Source organism: Gastrolobium bilobum, unplaced genomic scaffold (genome assembly GCF_033153095.1).
Source record: "Gastrolobium bilobum isolate Gb01-03AN ecotype WA unplaced genomic scaffold, APGP_CSIRO_Gbil_v1 utg9887, whole genome shotgun sequence".
Lineage (NCBI taxonomy): Eukaryota > Viridiplantae > Streptophyta > Magnoliopsida > Fabales > Fabaceae > Gastrolobium > Gastrolobium bilobum.
Window position 1 is genome coordinate 273,839 of NW_026899295.1, and position 24,292 is coordinate 298,130.

The window sequence follows — 24,292 nt, forward strand, 5'->3', positions numbered from 1 at the left end:
TCTTATTTAAATGTTGAAACTCGATCGAAACATTAAAATCAATACTCACCAAGCATTTCTAGGTAGCTAGTCTCCACCATCGAAAACTAGGACGTACACTTTGTCTTACATGCTTGTACGTATCTGTTCTTTTGCTTATATCAACAAAAGTTTGGTGCGTACCCTTTTCTTTTTTGGGTGGGACGTGAAAACAGCTTCACTCTTTTTTTGTAAACAAAGCCAACACCGAAGAAGCCCCGGTCCATAATAGGATGTTGGTTCCACTTTTTTGCAACAGTGATGCGGTCCATGTTAGATTAAGAGGTGCTAGTTAACATTAACTCAAAAGCTCACCTTAATTAAAACAATGTTTTTCTATATTCATATTCTTTGTCGATTAATCCCACCTTCTAATTGACTTATCTTTCAATCTTGATTGTCTTATTGAAATATATTGGTTTAGTCCATACACATGAAGTCGTTTTTAATTGGTGTTATCCCAAGCAAATAGGTCGACTTGCATTGATCCATAATGAGAAATTAAACGTTTCGTTAATGAAAATTGGCAATAACTAATACCACCATCAAATTGGAAGGTGCGGTTTCTCCGATTTAATCAATTTTGAGATAGTAGTAGTACCATATTAAGTTGACTTCACCGATTTATTAATACATGAACCTTATTGGTCTCCTCATTATTACTTATATTTAAAAAAACAATTACTTCAAAGTTTAATGTTTGAAAATGAATAAAGGTTATACTTACAACTTTTTTTTTTACAACTATATCTTAACACCGTTGATTTTCGTCAATCAACGGTTATTATTTATTGTGAATTAATAATTAATTAATGAGTTTAATTTGCGAAAATCATAACCGTTGAGAAATCAATTAAGATATGGTTGTAAAAAGTTTGTAAAAAAAAACGTTATAAGTATAACCTTCCTCTTGAAAATGACATAACAAAATTCCCCTGATTAACTACAAAAAGATATAATCTCTATGAAAAAATAAGGGTAATTATTGCGTTCTTGGAGTTCCCATAACTGCTACGATTTTATGTAAAAATCCGAATTCACGAGTTCTTAGATGGTGATTTAATTTTGAGGCAATTACAATTTTTTTTTGTATGCTTTTATTTCGGAATGTACTACCGAAACTTCACTAATTGCATGAAAATGGGCTCTAAGCAATGGTCATATCTATTCTAGTATTTTTTTTACGTTTCAGGGATCATTTCGATAGTTTTTTTATGGCTTTTTTAATTTGTAATGGTACTTTTTTATTTTATTTATTTATTTTAATTGCTTTTTAGGACTACTTAAAATTCATTTTGTCAGTTTTTGAATTTCTGATCATGTTTCGGCATGATGATCTGCCACTCCTATATTGTATATAATATGTGCGTGTGCTTGGATCGTATCCTTGTCTTTTGCAAATTCTAATTTTACAAAGAAAAGATAATTTCCATGGATAACTAGAGGGACGCGGTGATTGTTGCAGGAATTAAGCCAAGGTTTTTAATTTTTAATTTCTTTTTTACCGAAGGATATTATCATTTGCTAGTTAACCAGGGTAAATTTGTTGGGCCATTTCTAAATAGTAAACGTTGAAGTGAAAGATTTACTTAAAAATAAAAAATAATATCGAGGGAGTCTAAAAAAGTCCAAAGCAATAAAATAACGGAGTACCAATTCAGAATGATATTAGTATAATCTCAAATTAATAGTACTAAAACCACCTATTATTTCACCGTTTGATTTGAGCTGGATTAATTTGCTTCAATTCACTTGAATATAATCGGCGTGGCAGAATTTTGAAAGAGTATTAGCGTTTGAGGCAAAACGTCAATTTCGTTCCCTCGTAAATAATCGAATGAGACCGGCCGTATCACTATCAGACCACATAACAAAAAGAACTTTATATCAGACATGATTGAGTCAGGAAAAAGGGTTCTGGTTTAGTGGAAAATTAGGTGGCAACTATATTTCTTGCGTTAAATATATATGGAAATATACTTACATATGTTGAAAATAGTACGGGGGAGCCCAAAACCCTTTGCAAGGGATATATCCATGGGCCAAGCGATAAACCACAATAGGTGGGCCGACACCACATCTCAACCCAAAACCTTAAGGTTGTAGGTTTATGGGTCTTTCACACTTTCACACTTATATGGTCATCACTTGGTCTACGTCTAGTCTATGTGGTACTTCTTTACAACTCATACTTGATTATTTCCAACATCCTCCCTCAAGTGTAAGGCCCAATATCATTATTACCCTAAGGGCAACTTCTGCGAAAGTCTTTTTTTTTTCTCTTTCAAATATTAGGGTCACACTAGCCTTCTGCAGAGGACTTCCAAACACTTGGCTCAGATCGTTGGCTCTGATACCCTTTGCAAGGGATACATCCATGGGCCAAGCGATAAACCACGATAGGTGGGCCGACACCACATCTCAACCCAAAACCTTAAGGCTGTAGGTTTATGGGTCTTTCACACTTCCACACTTATATGGTCATCACTTGGTCTACGTCTAGTCTATGTGGTACTTCTTTACAACTCATACTTGATTATTTCCAACAACATATGCATATATATAATTATATAGTATATATCATATTTTAATAAGGATAGTAAAAAGTAATAAAGATTCGGGAAACTGGCCATGGACAGTTCGAATCTATCAAACAAGGCAAATGATTTTCCGATCACAACATAATAATAAAACCCGATCGATTTGTGATTCAGTTTATTTGCTTCTTTAATCAAAATCGATGATAATTGATAAGATACTATGGTGGTGAGGATACATGTGTTCCACAGGGTGGTCACTGGTCGGCCGTGTTGCCATTTTGATAAACATGCAGTCATGTATTATTGGCTGGCATCAGAGAAAATAAAAATGGCACTTTAAGGAAATGCTTTACAAAGTTATGGACGTGAGAGAAGTGGGTCTTTCAACTATATGCATGACATAATGACGGAGGGACCCATAACCAGAAGGAAGGAGCTTCATCATGTCATGAAATCCCTTGGATTGAGGAGTATGTAGTAGCAGCCTTCAAACTGTGGAATATGGAATGTATATGTGGAACTAACCATTCCCCTTTTTACTTCTTTCTTTCTTTTATTTTTTGTTGGTTTGTAATCACCTTTATTTTTGTTCTTTCTCTTTAAACATTCATATTCATCAGCCACAGTATAAAAAGAAGAGAAGGAGAAGAAGAAGGAGAAAAGAATGTGATATGCATGTGACCCAACAGACTTTATGTTCCCCGTTACCTTCCACCTCTAGCTAGCTATCTTCCTTCTACTTCACTAATTCTAAACCAAAAGAACCACCTTCATTGCTTCAATCTCTGTCTCTTTTGACATTATTCTGTGTCTTGGACTTATTGGTTAATCATGTTTAGGTCAAGCACAGACAATTAAATATTAATTGTACTGAAAACAGAATTTGGGTCCCACTACTAGACATGCGAGGTCGGCCATGCTTGCATGAGAATGTGCTTGATCATCCATTAAATTAAAAGCTTGTTTAAAATAGTGAAGTTCTTGGGTCCAACATCCCATCAGACATCAGTGTTATCCAACAACACTTCTCTTTGCTTTTTCCTTTAATTGCATTACGAAAAGATAGATAGTGTTTGGCCGGTGTGTGATATGGTTACTGGTAGGTGCTAGAATATGAATATACCACCCGTTCTATTCTTATTCTGTTGTACAAGGCAAAGTATCTCATCATCTCACATAAATAGAAGGATCCTTTTTTTTTTTATGCCCGTAGGAGTCGTATGGTGACTTTAAGAAAGATAGAAGAAAAAAAAAATAAAGGGAAAAGGAAAAGGAAAGAAAGGATAATAAAAAGGGTTGAAAGGTAGAGGAGGAAAGACCTCTTGTTGTTCTCTGCTTTTAATGTAACTCTAAAGTATGTTAAAATGAACTTTCTTTTATTGATAAGAAGTAGCAATGTGCCATGCATGTCTAATATTTTGAATATAGAGGTATTAATAATCTTTTTACGAAGCTGCTTTACAACGTCTTTTCCAGGACAATTTTACTTTTGCATACAAACCAATATCCTCCATGTACATACTCTTTATTCTATATATCGCCTTTATATAACTTTTTTGTTTCATTAATTATGCATACATGTTTTGCATATATATATATATATATATATGTGTGTTACAATTTATTTTCATATCTAAACACTCAAAAATCACAATTAGTTTATATAATTATATTTTCCATTTAGTTCTCTGTGTCAGCACCAATTTCAACAGTAGACACGTCCCTTAAAACCCAAATTCAAATAATAATTATATGCGAAAAAATCCGATAATCATTGGTTGTAATACTAATTATTATGTCAGTATTTCTTGCCGTTGCACTACTGTTAATTTTTATTTTTATTTTAGCACGTATATTCAATAATCTTGTCCGGTACATTGTTATCAGAGTGACCCTCCAACTACATAGTAATAATGATGAATGGAAAAACTTTGATAATTGTACTTGTTTGACGCACCCTCCATGTATGTGTATGTATAATTGTATATGAACCACTTTATATCAACGACTAAGTGGTAGCTACGTGTAACTCTTTTCTTTTTCTTTCTTTTATATAACAAAGGTAGTGAAGATTGAACTTATATTTTTATATAAAGGGAAATAGTTGTATCATGTTGTAGAAAATTGATTGTGTCATGCTATACACACAACTAATGTGGACCCCACAACTTTTAAAAAAAATAAAAAATAGTAGGGTCTATATTAATTGTGTCTATAATATGACACAATCAATTTTCTACAACATGATATAACTATTTTTCTTATATAAATTATTCAAATCCTTCGATTCGAATTCAATCCTAATAGCTTTTGTTCTATATCTCTCATTATTCTCTCTCATTTTTTTAACGACAATATTACTCTCATATTATATGATAAAAAAATTTCTCATATACTCATAAATTAAAAATAAAATTTATTTTATATTTTTTCTCTTTTCTTTCTCTTTTAATTTGTGATTGTATGAGATAATTTTTTTCTCATATAATATGAGAGTAATATTTTTTTTTTTAATTTAACATGCATGTACGTATACTGTATATTATCTTTGTATCATTATAAAATTGTGTATTTTTATGGAAATTGAAGAGGGGGTCAGTGAAACAGACAAAAGAGAGTGCGAAACTAGGCAGAAGAAGGAACCTCAGTAGATTTGTCGTATAGAGGATACATTTTTTAATTCTTTGGCATTTAGTAGGATTGAAGTTTAAAAAAGAAGGGCGTGTCTATATTCGTCATTAACGCAAGATGTAGGGTAGCTTAAGCCTACTTCTGATATACATCAACATTAACGTGCAGATAATTAAAATATGATCTCTTTTTTCCAAAAATAATAAAAAAATAAAATCGTTTATCCGTATTCGGTTTATGTGTTTTTAAGTTGTCTCTCCTTGAAATTCCCATTCAAGTTTTGTCCAATAATAACAAATATGATTTTATTGAAAGGTACCGGCGGTGGTCATGTGATAGGAAGTGGGGTTGGTTCACTTTCACTGTGTTTTAGATATTAGAATAGAATCTTCTTGGTTCTTCAACGTGTAGAGAGAGAGAGACTATGAAGAAGCGTGTGAAGTGAGAGAAGGGTGTGTGAGTTTATTTGTTTGTTGGGTGAATTTTGGTAGGGATGGTGGTGGGCTCGGTAGGATCTGTCTCAGTTCCTGACAAATTGTGAGGGAAATCAGCCTTTGTTTTCTAGATTTCCTTACTATGTGGGACTGGCTACCCCTCTCTAATTTCTTTCAAACAAACATGCAAGTAATTATGCTTATTATCCCTTATCATTTGTTCCAATTCTAATCATAAACATCTTACACAGAATCCAAGATTCGAATTTGTTTTCCTTAATTATATATATATGTGCCCAGTTCAAATTTTGGAAATGGAAAAACAAATCTTGGAAAACTTTGTAAATATTGGAGAAAAATGGTTTGGAAAAACTTTCCCTATATAAATGTGACAGACATGTAATCCTAATTAGTCGCTGAAGAAATTAAAAATTAAAAATAAAATGCAGGGACTGATATTTTTTTAATAATTAAAGTCCAGGAACGCTCTATGATAAATAAAATGCAAATTAATTAATTACATGCGTCTTGATCAAACGCTTCTCTTACGAAATTACCCTTTAAAAGAAAGATGAAGGGTCCCACACTGTGCCTCGTCGATGGACCCACTGAATTTTGTCTTTCATTCATATATAAATATAATCGCATAATTAGGTGTAATTCTGTTGTGGTCAAGCGAATCAACCGGGGCATATTTCTTTCTGGAACAAGAAGTTCGAATCTGGATAGACATTAATATATTGACTGTGAAAACATATGACATAGAAAACTTTCTATGTCCATGAAATTATTTAATTCACCCGCTCCTGTTTTAAAGGTCAGATTCAATTCAATTAGCTAGAGTGGAAATCAAAGTAGGAAAAAGACAGAAAGAAGGGTATTCTCCTCACTGTGATCACGTTAAATTTGATTTGATCTATGTACAAAAGAAAGAAGATAAGAGAAAAGAGAAGAGGGATAGTATAGTGTGATAAAAAAAATTCAAAATGTCCACAGTTCCCATAAATATGCACGTAACATGAACAAGGGAATAAGGTGGTGGTAATAAATATATGTTATCAACAGAAAAAAACAAAAGAAGAATCACGAGACTAGTAATACTCACAGATTCATCAAAATAAAAAGGACAACTGTCTCCATGTCAGCCGCTGCAATGGTGCAGTAGAGTGCAGCGATAGAGTCAGAGGGTGTGAACTTGGAATTGGAGATTATGAAAAAGGTTAGGAAGCTGAAGCGCACAGAAGAAGAAGCAAAAAAGAAATAGAAACAAGGGCATGACAATGTTTAGAAATTGCCAGATATATAGTTATTATCATTTTGGTCCCTTCCTCTTTCTCTTCTTCTTCTTCTTCACATCTCACGCTACTATAGACTAGACTAGGGGAAGAAACTAGAATCCATCCATTCCCCATTCTCATTTGATTATCGGGACTTGAAGCTGCCGGCATTGCTACCTGCAGCTGCTGCATTTTCTGTTCTCATATTTCAACTCACTTCTATTTAAGCAGAATAAATAAATAAATAAAGAAAAAATATTTTCTACTTTTAAAGCAGAAAATTTTTCTCCTACCAAAGACTCATAGCATAAATGGGTTTCATTTTGAATTTTTTTTTCTCTCCACTATTTTGTAGGTCTCACTTATATTATGTGTCAGTAGAAAAATTTTATCCTTTAGAAGGAGAAAATATTTTCCCATAAATAAATTTAAAATTTCGTGTGACTATATATTAACATAAGTTGTGCAATTTGACAATAAATTGCATTGTTAATTTTATAAATATTTTTAAAAAATAAAATAATTTAAATTTCAATACATTAAATGTTCCATTTCTTTAATTATATATTATTAGTTTTATGATACTTATTAACGAAATTTGAAATATAAAGATAAATAAGTATATATTTTTAGGAAAAAGTGTTTTTTCTGCAACATGATATAATTTTATCTATTACAACTATAAAATGATATTGTTTTAGAGTTTAGAAAAAAATAAAGGGTATTTAAGAAATTTTATGAATTTTATTATACTATCCTGAATTTTTTTTTCAAACCCTAAAACGATTGCAAACCTTATCTCTTGTTTAAGGAGAATTACGTCAATCCCATATTTTTATTTATAAATTTGATATCATTATCATATTTATAAAAAGGAATAAGTAATTGTGAAAAATCAGAATTGTACAAAATATTACATTTAAAAAAAATAAATTACGCGAGTTTGTTTATTATGGGGTCATTTTCAGTTTATATAGTGATTATGTACTCAGTTTTATAGTTTGAGCAAATTTTAATAATTTAGTTTCCAAACTCAATAACACTTTAAATTAAAAACTTAGAAGTGCGTTAAAAATCGTATAAAGTATGGGAAATACTACTTTCATTTTACATGAGATAGTTATCTCATTTAATCTCACTTCAAAAATTGCACTCACTCTTTTTTTTTTCTTTTTTGCTTTTTAATGGTAGACTCCACTTGGACTCTCTCTATAGCATGAGAGAGCTACTCCTATGTAACATGAGACTAATATTCCCCATAAAGTATTATATATTAATAAAAAATCTATTTTTTCGGTAAATAAAAAAAACTTTAAGTGTGCATATAAATGAGAGTTGATCGCTAAAGCGAGTTTTTATACGAAATATATGTCCTTATATAAGCATACTCATTTGATTGTTAAATACGAAAGACACTGGCTATCAAAAAAAAAAAAAAAAGAAAGACGCTTAATACGTTGACATTCGTATTGATAAATATGTCATGTCCGGATATTTTGGTTTTGAATGATGGCATTCTCTGAATGCAGCATATGAAAATATATGATATGCATGTATCTGTGTTTTTAATTTTAGCACTAATATGAATTTTTGAAGTGCTATTTTATGAATTCGTTTTTAATATACTACGAGTGTAATTTTTTATATTACTATCCGGTTATTTAAATTATTAAAGAGTTATATTTCACAACTAATACTTATGAAATTTAACATTTTTTAATGATACATTAACATTTCATTGAATAATAATATAAAATATTTTCTACCAACCATGTATCAAATTGAAACTCAATTTTTATTGTAAAACAAGATAATACACGAATACCAACATTAAAGTGTCTACAGTAATATCTTCAAACACTTAGTATTAATATTACTTTTACATAAATTTTTTTAATAAACAAGAAATGTTGTCCCATATCAAAGTCATCAACATGTCACAAGTTTATAAAATTTATTTCAGAAGAATAGGTTGTGAATTAGGCAAATGATTAGAAAACCATATTTTTTTAATCAGATCAAAGCAAAACCGCGTAATTTAGGATCTCATATATTGATATATTTATTTTTGAAACTATTTTTTGATAAATCCTCAAACATAATAACCACAAAAAAGTGATAATCATAAAATAATTATTCTACTTATATTTTCTTCTATTCATGTTCTCTAAAAATGAATAACCACAGCTTTTCTTACCTTTGATGCTTCTAAAGGCCTTTCTGTTTCTAGCATTAATTTTAGGAGTTTAGTGTTTGTCATTTCAAACGATACAATTTTGTGTCATTTTCTTTAATTTATAAAATTAAAACGAAAAAGAAAATGAAAGAGAGAGAATGTAAAAACTTACCAAAACGACATAGTTTTTATAAAATTGACATAACTTTGTGTCATTTAAAATGACAAATATGTTTCCCTTAATTTTATAATAATAATGATATTTATATGTTATTTTTGTTAAACTATTCTTAAAGGGGAATGTTATATTTACAAATTTTTTGTTTACAAACTCTACAAACTACACTATGTCTGACCAGTAGTACACACTTGAGTAGAGTATTACCAATTAGACATAGTTAGGGGTGTCAATATGGGTTTTGACACGCGGGTCAACCCGCGACACGACACGAAAATTCGTGTTCGGGTTGACTCGTAAAAAAATTCGTGTCGTGTTCGTGTTGGAAAAAATGACACGCAAAAAATTCGTGTCGTGTTCGTGTTTATGAATTCGTGTTCGTGTCGACCCGTATTATTTTTAATTATTATTATTATTTTTTTTTTAATTTTTTATTTATTTTCGATCTATTTTTTTAAATTTTTTTGTCAATTACCGTTTTGTCCCCTATTTTGCGTGTTATTCGTGTCGTGTCGTGTCAACCCGCAAAAAATTCGTGTCGTGTTAGTGTTGAAGATTTTGACACGAATGAAAATTCGTGTCGTGTTCGTGTTGATGTATTCGTGTCGTGTCGAATTCGTGTCGTGTCAACCCATATTGACACCCCTAGACATAGTGTAGTTTGTAAAAAAAAATTGTAAACAGATCATTCTCCATTCTTAAACCATTCTTTTATTAATGAAATAAAAATCACATATTCCAACACACAACTTTTTTTATTTTTTTCTTAAACTTAAAAATATTAAGAGAAAAACTCTTTAGTAATAAAGAATTTAAAAAATGGGTTTAATATTTTTTCATATCATAGGAGATAATTTTATCTCCTATAAATAGAGGTGTAAATAGGTTAGGCTAGACTTTGACTTAAATAGGTCTGGTCTGACTTGTTAGCCTATGTAAGCTCCAAATTACAAGTCTGACTTGACCTATATTTAAAAACTAAATGCATTGGCCCAAGCCTGTAAGCCTATTTAAGTCTATTAAATATTCAACAATTAAAATAATAACTAAAATAATATTACTGTATTATTCAAAATTATTAAAATAATAATTTTATTTATTTAATTTAAAATAAATAATATGATATAGGCCGACCTGTAGGCTTATAGGCCTGTCATATACAAAAAAGTCTATGGCCTATTTTCTAAATAGGTTTTTTTTAAAGTCTAGACCTGTTCTATTTTACTATTTGCAATAGGTCAAGTCTGGGGTAATATAGGCTAGGCCATAGGCCCCCTGTAGGCCGACCGAGCTAATTTACACCCCTACTACTAACACATAAAAGTATGAGGTGCCATGTGAAGAGAAAAGAAAAATATGGACTCCACATATTTTTATATGTACGTAGAAGATAAAATTATTTCATATAATATAAAAAATACTAATTCCTCAAATAATTTATTATAAATTCAAACGGTAGTGCCTATTGTGTATATATAATTAAAGGGTACCATAGATTTTATGGCTTTAATAGCTCTTATGTTGTTGCAAATCAGAAAATTTACCGCAACATTTATTTTTACAAGGATATGATTCTGTATTTCAGAAATTTTTTTTATTCCAAGATATAGTTCAGTATCCTGATATTAATAAGTTTGTTATAACTGAAACGAGGAACCAAATTTTATATCCGCAAATATCATTGTTCGAGGTTTCATATTATTAACCAATCAGCAAATAGGAGGGTAGCGACTCTGCTGGTTTAGTATTATATGTAGGCAATACCGATGGAAAGCTATGACCCAACCTTATTCCTAATAACGTAATTCCCAAAAACTCCTTTATGTAATCCTAGCTAGCTTCCTTTGAATTGTTTGTGCTGCTTTTAGTGTGGGGATAAACCGATTATAAAGTTCGAGCTTCTTTCGCAAGCTTAACTTAGGTTTTGAGCAACTTTTGAGATATTATTATTAATTACATTTCACAATGAATATGAGGAAAGCAAAGAAAATTGTAAAGTAAGAAATAATTACCATATGGGTGGGGAACCGGGACAGTTTAGCTTAGTTTTTCCCATAATGAGAATCGTAGACATTATCAAAATAATCAGTTATGGTATCTATCCGAAATAATTAGTAATCATTTTCCCATTTTTTTGCTTTGGCCCTCTATCTGCTTCTGCGTCCCTACTCCTTTTACTTTCACTTATTATCACAAAATGAATGCGCTTCTCATTTTAATTATTTGGATCCCTCACTGGCCACTTATTACGCTCTATGGTTTTCAAGCAACTTTTTTTTACCTCCTCTTTGCTTTCAAATTATGAAACCTGTAGCTTTGTAAGCAAACACAACCCTACCCATCTGTAAAGTATACTTTTTTTTCTCTCTTCAAATTAACAAGATAATCAAAGAAATAATAAAAACTCATATATTAATTGTGAATAGACAGTGTAACCCGAAGAATAATATTGTATTTTATTAATTATCGTTGTCATTTATTTTGCTTATTAGAGTTGCATTTATCTTGAAAGTTATGCATGGTATGGGGTATGAGGGAGAAGAAAAAAGGTAACGAAATATTGTGCTTTGAGATTATTATATAAGGGAGGTGGAAAAAGCTGTGAAATTTTCCCAAAATTTCTTCAAAGGAACTTTCGGGGCCAATAATTCAAGCACCTGGACACGTCAGCAGATGAAAGCCGAGCCGCAGAAGAGCCAAAGTTGGAGGCTCAATGTAAAAGTGAGGGAAAGCTAAACAAGGGTAGCTAGAGCTAGCTATTGTAAGCTAGTGACTAAAAGGTACTAGCGGCCAGAGAGAGCATACGTCTCTAGCACACATGATATGATATGATATTGAAGTTTGAAATATGTGTTTTTTCAATAAGAAAAAGAAGGAAGAAGAAGAAGAAGAAAAGAAAAGGTAGAAAGAGATCATATATAGAAGCAACGGAAGGAAGAAATGTCGTCACCCGGAACAATCTTTAATTCCTATCACGCAGTTCGATGTATCATCTGCCTTAGAGATGTGCAATAGAAAATTGATTCGATATTAGTGACTTTGTTCGGTTGGTGACATTAAACAACAAAAGGAAAGCTACAAAGTGAAGAGAGGACACTCGTTTTACGTGAAGTGAAACTCACCTTCTTCACATTTCTCTTCTCACTTCAATCCAATAATTTATTAGGAGAAGAAGAAAAATGAAACGTCAATACCCAAAATCCTTATTGTAACGGCCGATTAATTATTTTAAACATTTAAACAGTTGAGCAAAAAAATAAATTTTATATTTAACATTTTTTTACGTAAAATTTGTTAAAGCTTATAACGTGAATAATATATAAAATCACCTTATCTTATACTAATAAGAATCAAATTTTATATCGCATAATCATAAATCATATGATATTCTACCGTTAACCAATTATGTCAAAATCTTAAAGTCGTGATACAAATCACACGAATTTTGTATTTAAAAACAGTTTCTGAGAAATCAGATCAATTATCCCATTTAACTAGATTTCTTTACCTTTTTGAATTGGAAATAGAAATAACTTTGATGGCATAATCATTAATTCCAATCTAATGACCATATAACCACTTCGCATATTATCCTCAGAGGCACTGAAAATGGAATTATTACAATCCCGTTAACACAAAAATATTAAAACTTTTTTAATCTGCCCACAAAATTTAAAATGCATGGGGAAATAATGATAATTGGAAAAGAGTCTAAGATTGGACATGTTTGACTGATTGCTACTAATGGAATCGGTATAAGTAAAAGAAATATAAAAAGGGTTGAGTTGAGGAAGGGTTGAACGGTCAATTTGCAAAAGATGACAGCACCGCTCTGCGCTTTCTTCCTCTTGTGCGTGATTTTAAGTGGGTGTGCGCGGGATCAATGTCAGAAACTCAGAAGGCTCTCTGTATCAAAAACATATACGCACACACGTAGAAGGTCAGAGAGAGAGTCACGGGTTTGTCTTGAAAGGCCCTTATTTCACAGTCCTAGACAGACAGACACATATTCTCTCTCACTACATAACCGATGAGGGAAACAAAAATATAATGCCCCCTACCAGACACTATCCTTTCAACTAAAACAACACCTGAATTATTTTAATTTTAAACACACATATATAACAAAAAATAAAATAAAAAATAAGAAAGACATAAGTATAAACAAACCGCATTACACAGTAACAAACGCTAGTACTACAGTACATATTCTATGCCCCCTCACTTTCTCTCTCTCTCTCTCTCTCCTCTCCTCTAAACATTTTTATCCCTCATCACCATTCTTCATCCTCACTCACTTCCACATTTTTACACTCATAGACTCTCTCTCTCTCTCTCTCTCTATCTCTCTCTGTTTCTGATCTTACTGTGAAATGGCTCTTCTGCTAGACAACTGTGAAGGCATTTTACTCTCTTTAGAGTCGCATAAATCGGTGCCGGCACCGTTCCTCACGAAGACATACCAACTGGTAGATGATCCCAACACAGATCACATAGTATCTTGGGGCGAAGATGACAGCACCTTTGTTGTTTGGCGTCCTCCCGAGTTTGCTAGGGATCTTCTCCCTAATTACTTCAAGCACAACAATTTCTCAAGCTTCGTTCGCCAGCTCAACACTTATGTACATTTTCGATACACACGCCATCTCTAGTGAAATTAATTTCTATTTATATTTTATATATTCGTCAAGTTGTTGTCTTTTTTTATATTCTTCTAACTTTGTGTTTTTTTTTTTTATTGTGGATGCTTTTCAAACACATAAACTAGGGTTTTAGAAAGATTGTGCCAGAAAGATGGGAGTTTGCTAATGAATTCTTCAAGAAGGGAGAGAAACACTTGTTGTGCGAGATCCATAGAAGAAAAACGGCACATCCTCAACAAATAGGGATGAATCATCATCATCACCACCACCATTCTCCAATGGGAGTCAACGTTCCAAGTTTCTTTCCGTTCTCCAGTACTAGCAGCAGAGTCAGCATCTCTCCGCCCAATGACTCTGACGAACAAGCCAATTGGTGTGACTCTCCGCCACTCACTTCACCAATTAGAGGAGCCACTTCCGTCATGAACAACGGAGCCAACTACAACAGTTCCGTCACTGCGCTTTCTGAGGACAACGAAAGACTCAGGCGAAGCAACAACATGCTCATGTCCGAGCTTGCCCACATGAAGAAGCTATATAACGACATAATCTACTTCGTTCAGAACCACGTCAAGCCAGTGGCTCCAAGCAACTCTTACTCTTCTTCTTTGCTACTCTGCAATACGCCACAAGCGTCCACTGCAACTCCCATAAGTACTAGTAATGTTTCAACGATGCAAAGGCCAATGAACCAGCTTCTGGGGTATTATTCTAATAACCCTAAGCAAGCCACTCAACCTCAACCTCAAACCCATGCTGTGAACTCTCCCACCAACACATCAAGGAGCTCTATAACGTTTGTTGAAGGACCAAGCAGTAACAGCAGCAAGACTAAGCTTTTTGGGGTCTCGCTACAGTCCAAGAAAAGGGTGCACCCTGAGTACGGATCTAATCCCACGAATTTGGAGATGAATAAGGCTCGTTTGGTTTTGGAAAAGGATGACTTGGGCTTGAATCTAATGCCTCCTTCCAGTTGTTAGTTCCACTGTTTCTCTGAAAATCCCAAACTTGTTAGCTACTTTCTTTTACTTGCTTGATTTCTTTTCTTTTTTTCTATTATTATTATTATTTTTAAAATTTTTAAATCCCTCAAGTTTTGAGTACTCTTCGAGAAGGTAGATGATATTGATGGAAACATGTTATGCGTGCGTGAGTGCGTGACTGTTTGTGATTCTGTGTACATACAACTTAGTGCCGATATTATCTTTGTTCTCCCCCACCCCATCATGTATTGATGTAGGTGAGTTTTGGTTAGATTAAAGACCAAATTAAAGCAAACTATTAAATGTTCAACGCCTCTTTCGGGTTGAGTTTTTATCATTTTCATTGGTGCAATTTATTGCCCTCGATTGTGTGGGATCGTTTTCTTTTCGTCCTGTTCATCATCTCTTTTGCTGATTTTGATATCTGTCTGCATGCTTGACTTACATTAATGCCTGCTCAAGAGAGAGAGAGAGAGAGAGAGAGTTAATGATAAAGAATTCCTTACAGTTTCATTGGCTAAAAAGCTGAGGAACTGAGAATGTAACAGGCTGGCTGGCCTAAAGACAAATTTCTAAGTCTTTCTTGATGAAGCCCCATTAATGGTTTCCATGTACGAAGCAAAGAACACAAAATACTTTGCATCTCAATTCAAAAACCGATGCAAAGTCGAGCCATATTACAAAAGATTCATACTAATAAAGGAGCTGACAGCAAATGACAGATTCGTTCATCAAAAACTTATTATTACAAGTACGATTTTTCGTTTAATTAAATAATATATGGTGATTAATAATTATTAATCTTATTATTTTATTTTATTTTTTGTGGAGATAGAGTATAGTACTATGACTTATGGAAAAAGAAGGTTATCATAGCGTCTCATCGAGCGAGGTATATAATTCTACTTCTCGTATTTATGACTTGTCAGTTGAGCAGAGAAGGAAACCCGCTCTAAGGAGAAATAGAGAGATATGATAATGGGAATAAAATATTCAAAATCGTGTTGAAGATTTATAAGAAAAGAACAAGGAAGTGAATTGTTCAATGAAAGGGAAATGTCAGGGAAACTTGACTAAAAATGTTATTTGAAATGTTTCTATCAAAGCTTCTTCTATACTTCTTAGGACCAGAAACCTTTGCCTTTCCCCACTTTTAAGTAGTCATCTGATTAACGTTTTCACGGCACTCTTCGGATTCCACTTTCTTCTTATTCCCCCAATTTCACTCTGGGGTCTTTTTATTTTTCACGCTTTTGCTTCTTACAGAGAGAAGAACACGAGCACGGTGAAAGAGAGTAGTGCCTTGACCGGTGAATAAACATTGAATAATATATGATGCGCCTTTGCCCCAAGTTCATGACTCTTGCTCTTTTGAGTTGAGTCTTCATTTCTTAACGCATTGTCCTACTCCTACATTACTATACGGGTAAAGTGTCCCATAAAGTTTAATTTGTCTTTGCATTTTAACAGGCTATTGCTTTCTTTGACTCCAGAGTTGAGTCTTTTCATAAATATACCACATATTATATTCCTAGGCATTCTTTAATTTCATATACATATATATAGTATATTCCTGCGGACTGCGGAGTATTAAAATCTCAAACAGAGAAACTCTGAGAGATATCAGAGAAAGCATGATAAGAAATATCTAAACATATGGTTGAAGTTAAGAAGAATATAAATTTTCCACCAAAAGAAAAAAAAATATAAAATAATATAAAACCGGTATGATTTCATCTCATAAGAACCAAAAAGTGTAAAAATAATAAAAAGACCGAATCGAAAGATGAAAAACCCTAACCCTAGTTCAGATAAGTCTATGTTTCCTTGTATCTTTAATTTAATTTTTGGGTTCCTTTTAGGTGAGTGTCGCACGTGATAAATGTTTGCACGCGTAGAAGCAAGCAGGTAGGACTAGAGAATGCAGATTAGTGAGATGGAGTCGGACTTTGAAGAAGATAAAAGTGGGTGACGGGTTTCAAAAGTGGATACCGATGAAGAGGGTAAAGAAGCTTTGGATTTAAGACTTTTTAAGTGCATTTGAGCTGTTCGAACCACTCACTAAAAGGAGTATTCATAGCATTATAAAACCCAAAATTAATAAATAAAAACTTAAAAAGAACATTTGTGGTTATGACAAAAAATAATTATACACACGTTGAGTTACGCTTTGCTTTGTCACCAGCTTGTCCCCTTGATATGCACCTAGTTTTTTATACATCCCTCCAATCAAAATCAAACAACAAATATCAATGCTGACATGTAATAAAAAAAGTGAGGTTTCAAATACATATATTAGATTTTAAATGAAAGTAATATGTATTACTGATGTGGTACAATAATGAGGCAAAGGCCCCAGGAACAGCAAAAACAAAAAGAAAAACAGCAGAAAAAACAGAAACCAGAGAATCAGAAAAGAAAAACAGCAGCAGCTCCCAATCAGTCAGGGTTCCTCTCGAAAGAACTGCTGGGCTGCACATAGAAAAGTACCAAAATCCGGGTTAGCATATATTTACATGGGCCAAGAAGAACCATCACAATCATGCATGCAGCCCAGTTGTATCTAAACTAACCTGGAATATTGGGCCTGCTTCAACCAGTTCTCTCTTAGTTCCACTCAAAACGATTCCTCTGGCAACAGACCAAAAACCAATATGATAAGTAAGCCCGCTATTTTTCAGGCCCATAACATCTAACAACCCGAATTTGTTTGCAAATAATGAGTCATAAAGTTTGTGTAACTATAGCTAACCCGGTTTGACTTATCAAGTTGAGAATCACTTTGCCCCCTATAATTTCCATATTTAGCATAAAACTATCCTGTTGTTTTATTTATCTAGTTTTTAAAGAAATACACATATTAGAGTTTAGAAATTTGTTATCAACCAAACCTCAATCTGTGATTGTGCATGTTTTGTAAAAAAAAGTGAACCTCAATCTGTAATTTATTTATTAATTTTTCCACAATTCCTTGTTATGGGAATTTATTTATTTTCTATATTTTCTGCTAATGGAACGTTTAATATTCTCTACATAAGTTTCTAAGTCATTTATGAAGTTATTTTAATTACTCTAACATATGTTTTTCCGTTAAAAATTGAAGAAATTTTTTGTAGAGTACTTGTATGATGACAGAAAAAATTATAAACATACAAAGTTGCACTGTTTGAATCACAAAGCAAAATAATTTTCAGTCAAACGGGGTAAAATGTAGAGGTGGGTAACGGTAACTTGCCCTACATTAGTCCGGCCCATAATTAGATGATAACAAACTCAGTTAGATTGGGTTGGCCTACGTTTTGAATAGGTTACCAAAAATGTCAACCGAGACCCAACTAGCTTTTTTTCTAGAATTTTGTTTACTCTATTTAAATACTTTGGCTATTGGATTTTTTTGAACTTAGATGTTTTTTTATTTCTTTTATTGAGAAAGCAAATATTTAAAATTATTAAAATAATATTTCTAAGAAAGAAACATTTAATAATTACTCACGGGTTAAACAAATCAATAGGTACAATTAAATGCATCTCTGAAAATCATGATTTAATACTAACCAACAAAAATTACACGTTCAATTGGTTGGTGATGTGCCTCTAGCAGATGTGATTTTTCAAGTTGAAATTGATAAGACATGAGTCATTAAAGAGCAATTTAAATACATATTTGCTAATTATATTGATTCTTTCTATGTCAAAGATATTTCTCACCTATTGTCGTGTTTATATAGGTAAAAGAAGAAAAAAAAATATGGAAATTATGGAAGCCTTATGATCTACACCACTCTACTAGAATTTCAATGATGCATAAAAGTCGTGAGCCAAATGGCAGAGAATTGGCGCGTACTAGCGCCAAAATGGCGCAAACTGGCGCTGGAATTTCACGCACGAGGCAGTGGCACGGCGCCTAGTGGCGCCAACTAGCGCCAAACTCATGGCCAAACCATGGCGCCTAGTGGCGCCAAAGATTAGAGGAAGAATGGCGCCAAGTGGCGCCCAAAAAGTAGAAGGATGGCGCCAACCGGCGCCAGTTTACGTATAACCGGTTTCGACTTTTCAATTCTAACAGAAGCGTGGCGCGAAGTGGCGCCGGTTTGCGGGAAGGAGTACCGTGTTTTCTCAAGGGTATTTTTGGAAGAAAGAAGCGAGATTATAAATAGGATCCTTATGACAGATTAGGGATCCAGACCTATTCTATTGAAGTGAGACGACGGTGGAGCTCCGAGAGGATTCTGAAGAGCAAGTTCTTCTTCTTCATCTTCTCTTTTACTTTATGTTTTTATGAATATTGGATTTTTAGCCATGATTATGCTTGGCTAGTTTACTTTTTATTGTAGTTAGGGTCACAAACCCTATGTGAACCCTTGTTACGACGGATTGGTTTATTTTTACTTGTTTATATAAATTGTCTTTATCTCTATCCTGTGCGTATTTATATTCTCTTTATTAGAATTGATCAATCTGATAGTTGAGGATAGTTTGAGGGTTAGAACCCTAGATAGGAATATTGGGGTTTTCATCCTGAAAGGGGGTAGGATAACGGTTCGTATGCATGCTAGGAATAGATGTGTATTGAATTGCAGATGCTTGAATTATCGTGTTCATTGCTTAATTCTCATGAGGGGTTACTAAGGGATTAGGGTTAAATTGCCAAGGAATTGAAATTTAATTAATTAATTCTAGAAGATAATTATCTGAGCATTTATATAAATAAGTATTTTTAAATCAATCCAAAGTAAGAAGTGAGGATCATAAGATGAGTGCGCTCTAGCTACAATGCTTTTCTCACATTTACAAAAATCAATTCTCAGTTTATTGTTCTATTTCTTATAAACAAAATTACAAAAACAAGTCTTTATTTTTAGTTCTCACTTTTACACAAATCGACAATATTTGTCACAAACCTTTTTGAACTCTTTCATTCTTAAAAGGAACAATTAATTGCTATACGATCACAATCCCTGTGGAGACGATACTCTACTTACTTTCTATATTACTTGTGCGATTGGTATACTTGCCGGAGAGCATCAATTTGTTGTCAAGGAAGCACAAGTTGCAAGAATATCAAACGGTGACACTCACTGAGGAGTGTAGTGTTATTATTACAAAGAAGTTCCCGCCTAAGCGTCATAATCCAGGGAGCTTCAATATTTCTGTTGAAATTGGTAACACAAAAATTGGCAGGGCATTATGTGATCTAGGGGCTAGCATTAATTTGATGCCCCTTTCTGTTTGTAATTCCTTGGGGATCACCGAGTTGAAGCCTACTTTGGCATCTCTTCAACTTGCTAATAACTCTGTAAGGAAGCCTAGTGGAATAATAGAAGATGTTCTTGTGAAGGTGGACAAGTTCATCTTCCCTGCTGATTTTGTGGTGTTGGACATGGAAGGGGGAGCTGAGATGCCTCTTTTGCTGGGTAGACTTTTCTTAGCTACATCTCGTGCACTGATTGATGTTGAAAGCGGGAAGCTCCAGCTAAGAATTAATGATGAAACCGTTACTACTCATGTCTTTGATTCTTTAAAACAGTCTTCTCACAAAGACGATTGTTTTAGTCTTGAAGTCTTAAAGGAAGAAAAAGATGTAGCGGTTGAGGTTACTGAAAAAGCAGATGATTATAAAGAAGATGGAACCTCAAAAGTGGAATTGAAGGACCTTCCTCAAACTCTAAAAGATGATGTCAAAGAGGTGAGGACGCTTCAAAGGAGGCGTAATCCTACAAAGAAGAAGGCAATGAGAAAGGAAGTGGTGAAACTCTTTGATACGAGTTGGAAGAGACACCGGGAGCTGAAGTTTGACAAGAGACACCGAGACTCCATCTCTCGGAAAATCAATGCTTCAAAAAGTTCTTAACATGGCTTCATGGTTTGGAACAAATCTGGAAATGGTGGTCTCATACACCAAGGCATCTAGTACCACCAGACCCTCCATTTGCTGAGTCATCCCACACTGCTGAGAGGGATGACATGAAGGGTTGATTATATCTCCTTGCTGACGGAGATTTTGTATATTAGTTTTTCTGTCTCGTATTATTTTTTTTAGTTACTTTATGTTGGTAGATCTCTCTCTGATGTTTTAATGTGCGCATTATAGTTTATTCTATATGCCACTGTTTGTTCCGTTGTGCAGGTTTTTCTTCCTTCTTGTGGTTTAATTATAGCTGAGAACAACAATTCTCTAAATCTGGGAATGGTAGGCTTGCATCTTAGAACTGCTGCAATTCTTCTATCAAGGGAGGTATTCTAACTCTTTTAATTTTCTTAGTTATTTTTATAGTTATTTTGTGTGCTTTATATCTTAAAAAAAATGATTGATCTGTTTTTCAAGAAATTCTCAGGTTTAAATGTGTTTATCTAGTTAATGTGCTTGACTGAATTCTTAGAAGTATATTGTATGACTTTCTGGCATAACTTTGCATAGGTATAATTAGATTACATGATTGCTCGTTTGTCTGAACTGATGTTGTGAAATTCTGATAATGTCTGAGGTCAATTTTCTTGAGTCTATATTGATACCATAGCTGTGAGGTTTGAGCTTAAACACTGAATTTTCTTGTTGAGAGACCTCACTATTGTAACATTCTAGAACTTGATCTGTTTCTCTGTTATGCATGCATTGGTTGAAGTGATAAAGGCATTTTGTTCTTGTTAGCTTTTGGCAAAAAATAATCCACCTGTATGAAATTTTTCCATTGCTAGCCTCCTTGAGCCTGAACTTATTTTGTTGATAAATGACCTGTGGCCTGATTGATGGCTTAGCCTATATTCAAGTGTCTTACCTTAATTGAGATTGGATTACTGATGTGTTGAAAATAAAACAAAGAAATTGAGGTAAGCTCCACAGAGGTCAAGTAATTAGGGGAGGTAAAATTTCATTTGTGACCTTAAAACAAAGAGAGAAAAAAAAGAAAAAAAGCAAGAAAAAGAAAAAGGGTGAATGTAAATAAAAGGTGGCTGAAAAGACTTAATTCCTGAAATTTTGTGGGAATGTTAGTGGAGCAAAACCATTGAGTTGAATGTGTTAAAGAGAAATAATATCAGTTTTCAACCTCATTGTTGTTTGAGCTACTATCCATATATTCCTACCCCTCAATTCAGCCAAGTTACAACCTATGAAGTCCTTTTGATCAACTGGTGCGTGTGTTTGATTCTTCATTTTTAAGAATTTATGAGAATATGATCAAGCCTATGGTAGTGTTATAGCTGTGATTGATTGAGTGCTCATGATACCCTTAAACACTGAGTGTTGAGTGGACATTATTTATCTGTGTAAGGGGTAATCAATGTAGACTTATATGTTTAAGAAGCTGATGACATTGTTGGAAGCTTATGATATTAGGTCAGTCATGCATGGCATAGTGTGTCTGAGAGTGTCTATGAATTGTTATGTTGGATTAATTGTATATTTCCTGGATTTAGTCTTGTACATTGCTGGGGACAACAACGTTTAAATCTGGGAATGATTTGATGTGCCTCTAGCCGATGTGGTTTTTCAAGTTGAAATTGATAAGAATTAAGTCATTAAAGAGCAATTTAAATACATATTTGCTAATTATATTAATTCTTTCTATGTCAAAGATATTTCTCACCTATTGTTGTGTTTATATAGGTAAAAGAAGAAAAAATATGGAAATTATGGAAGCCTTATGATCTACACCACTCTGCTAGAATTTCAATGATGCATAAAAGTCGTGAGCCAAATGGCAGAGAATTGGCGCGTACTAGCGCCAAAATGGCGCAAACTGGCGCCAAAATTTCACGCACAAGGCAGTTGCACGGCGCCTAGTGGCGCCAAAATGGCGCCAACTAGCGCCAAACTCATGGCCAAACCATGGCGCCTAGTGGCGCCCAAGATGAGAGGAAGAATGACGCCAAGTGGCGCCCAAAAAGTAGAAGGATGGCGCCAACTGGCGCCAGTTTACTTATAACCGGTTCTGACTTTTCAACTCTAACAGAAGCGTGGCGCGAAGTGGCTCTGGTTTGCGGGAAGGAGTACCGTGTTTTCTCAAGGGTATTTTTGGAAGAAAGAAGTGAGATTATAAATAGGATCCTTATGACAGAATTAGGGATCCAGACCTATTCTATTGAAGTGAGACGACAGTGGAGCTCCGAGAGGATTCTGAAAAGCAAGTTCTTCTTCTTCATCTTTTCTTTTACTTTATGTTTTTATGAATATTGGATTTTTAGCCATGATTATGCTTGGCTAGTTTACTTTTTATTGTAGTTAGGGTCACAAACCCTATGTGAACCCTTGTTACGACGGATTGGTTTATTTTTACTCGTTTATATAAATTGTCTTTATCTCTATCCTGTGCGTATTTATATTCTCTTTATTAAAATTAATCAATCTGATAGTTGAGGATAGTTTGAGGGTTAGAACCCTAGATAAAATTATTGGGGTTTTCATCCTGAAAGGGGGTAGGATAACGGTTCGTATGCATGCTAGGAATAGATGTGTATTGAATTGCAGATGCTTGAATTATCGTGTTCATTGCTTAATTCTCATTAGGGGTTACTAAGGGATTAGGATTCCAATTGAGAATAAAGGGTTAAATTGCCAAGGGATTGGAATTTAAATAATTAATTCTAGAAGATAATTATCTGAGTATTTATATAAATAAGTATTTTTAAATCAATCCAAAGTAAGAAGTGGGGATCATAAGGTGAGTGCGCTCTAGCTACAATGCCTTTTCTCACATTTACAAAAATCAATTCTCAGTTTATTGTTCTATTTCTTATAAACAAAATTACAAAAACAAGTCTTTATTTTTAGTTCTCACTTTTACACAAATCGACAATATTTGTCACAAACTTTTTGAACTCTTTCATTCTTAAAAGGAACAATTAATTGATATACGATCACAATCCCTGTGGAGACGATACTCTACTTACTTTCTATATTACTTGTGCGATCGGTATACTTGCCGGAGAGCATCAGTTCATCTGCATTCTACAACATATTACAATCCATTTATCAATCTCTAATAATATGTAACTTATACTTGTTCAACAATAGCAATTTATTTCATTCACACACACACACAAAATTCTAGTCTTTTTCTAATGTAGCTCTAAGAAAACTTTATAACTTTTCATAAACAAGATCATCTGAAAATTTGGAAGGTTATATATTGGGACTGAACACAAACTCATAAACAATCCCAAAGTAAAAGAGAGAAATGGAAGAAAACACAGACACATCTCCTGATTCATCCAATGTGAGTTACATCCAACAATATTCATTCTAATCTACTCACCACACTCGTTACAAGTCACTCAATTTAAAACGAAAAATAAATAGGCTTAGAACCAAAAGCAACAATAATTATTCATGATTTTAAGCCCAAATTACTAAAAAAGAAAAATAAAATAAATACTAGAACCACAATAGTATCTCGTCTCCGTTGACTTTCTC

General features: G+C 33.4%; 1 protein-coding gene across 1 annotated transcript; it reads left to right on the plus strand.

The window, feature by feature from the left end:
• Positions 1 to 13,627: 13,627 nt before the first annotated feature.
• On the plus strand, positions 13,628 to 14,884 carry LOC133289311 (heat stress transcription factor B-4-like). Its single transcript, XM_061487226.1, has 2 exons — positions 13,628 to 13,876; positions 14,023 to 14,884. The coding sequence occupies exons 1-2, from the start codon at positions 13,628 to 13,630 to the stop codon at positions 14,875 to 14,877; spliced, it is 1,104 nt and encodes a 367-aa protein (XP_061343210.1). The 3' UTR covers positions 14,878 to 14,884.
• Positions 14,885 to 24,292: the final 9,408 nt, after the last annotated feature.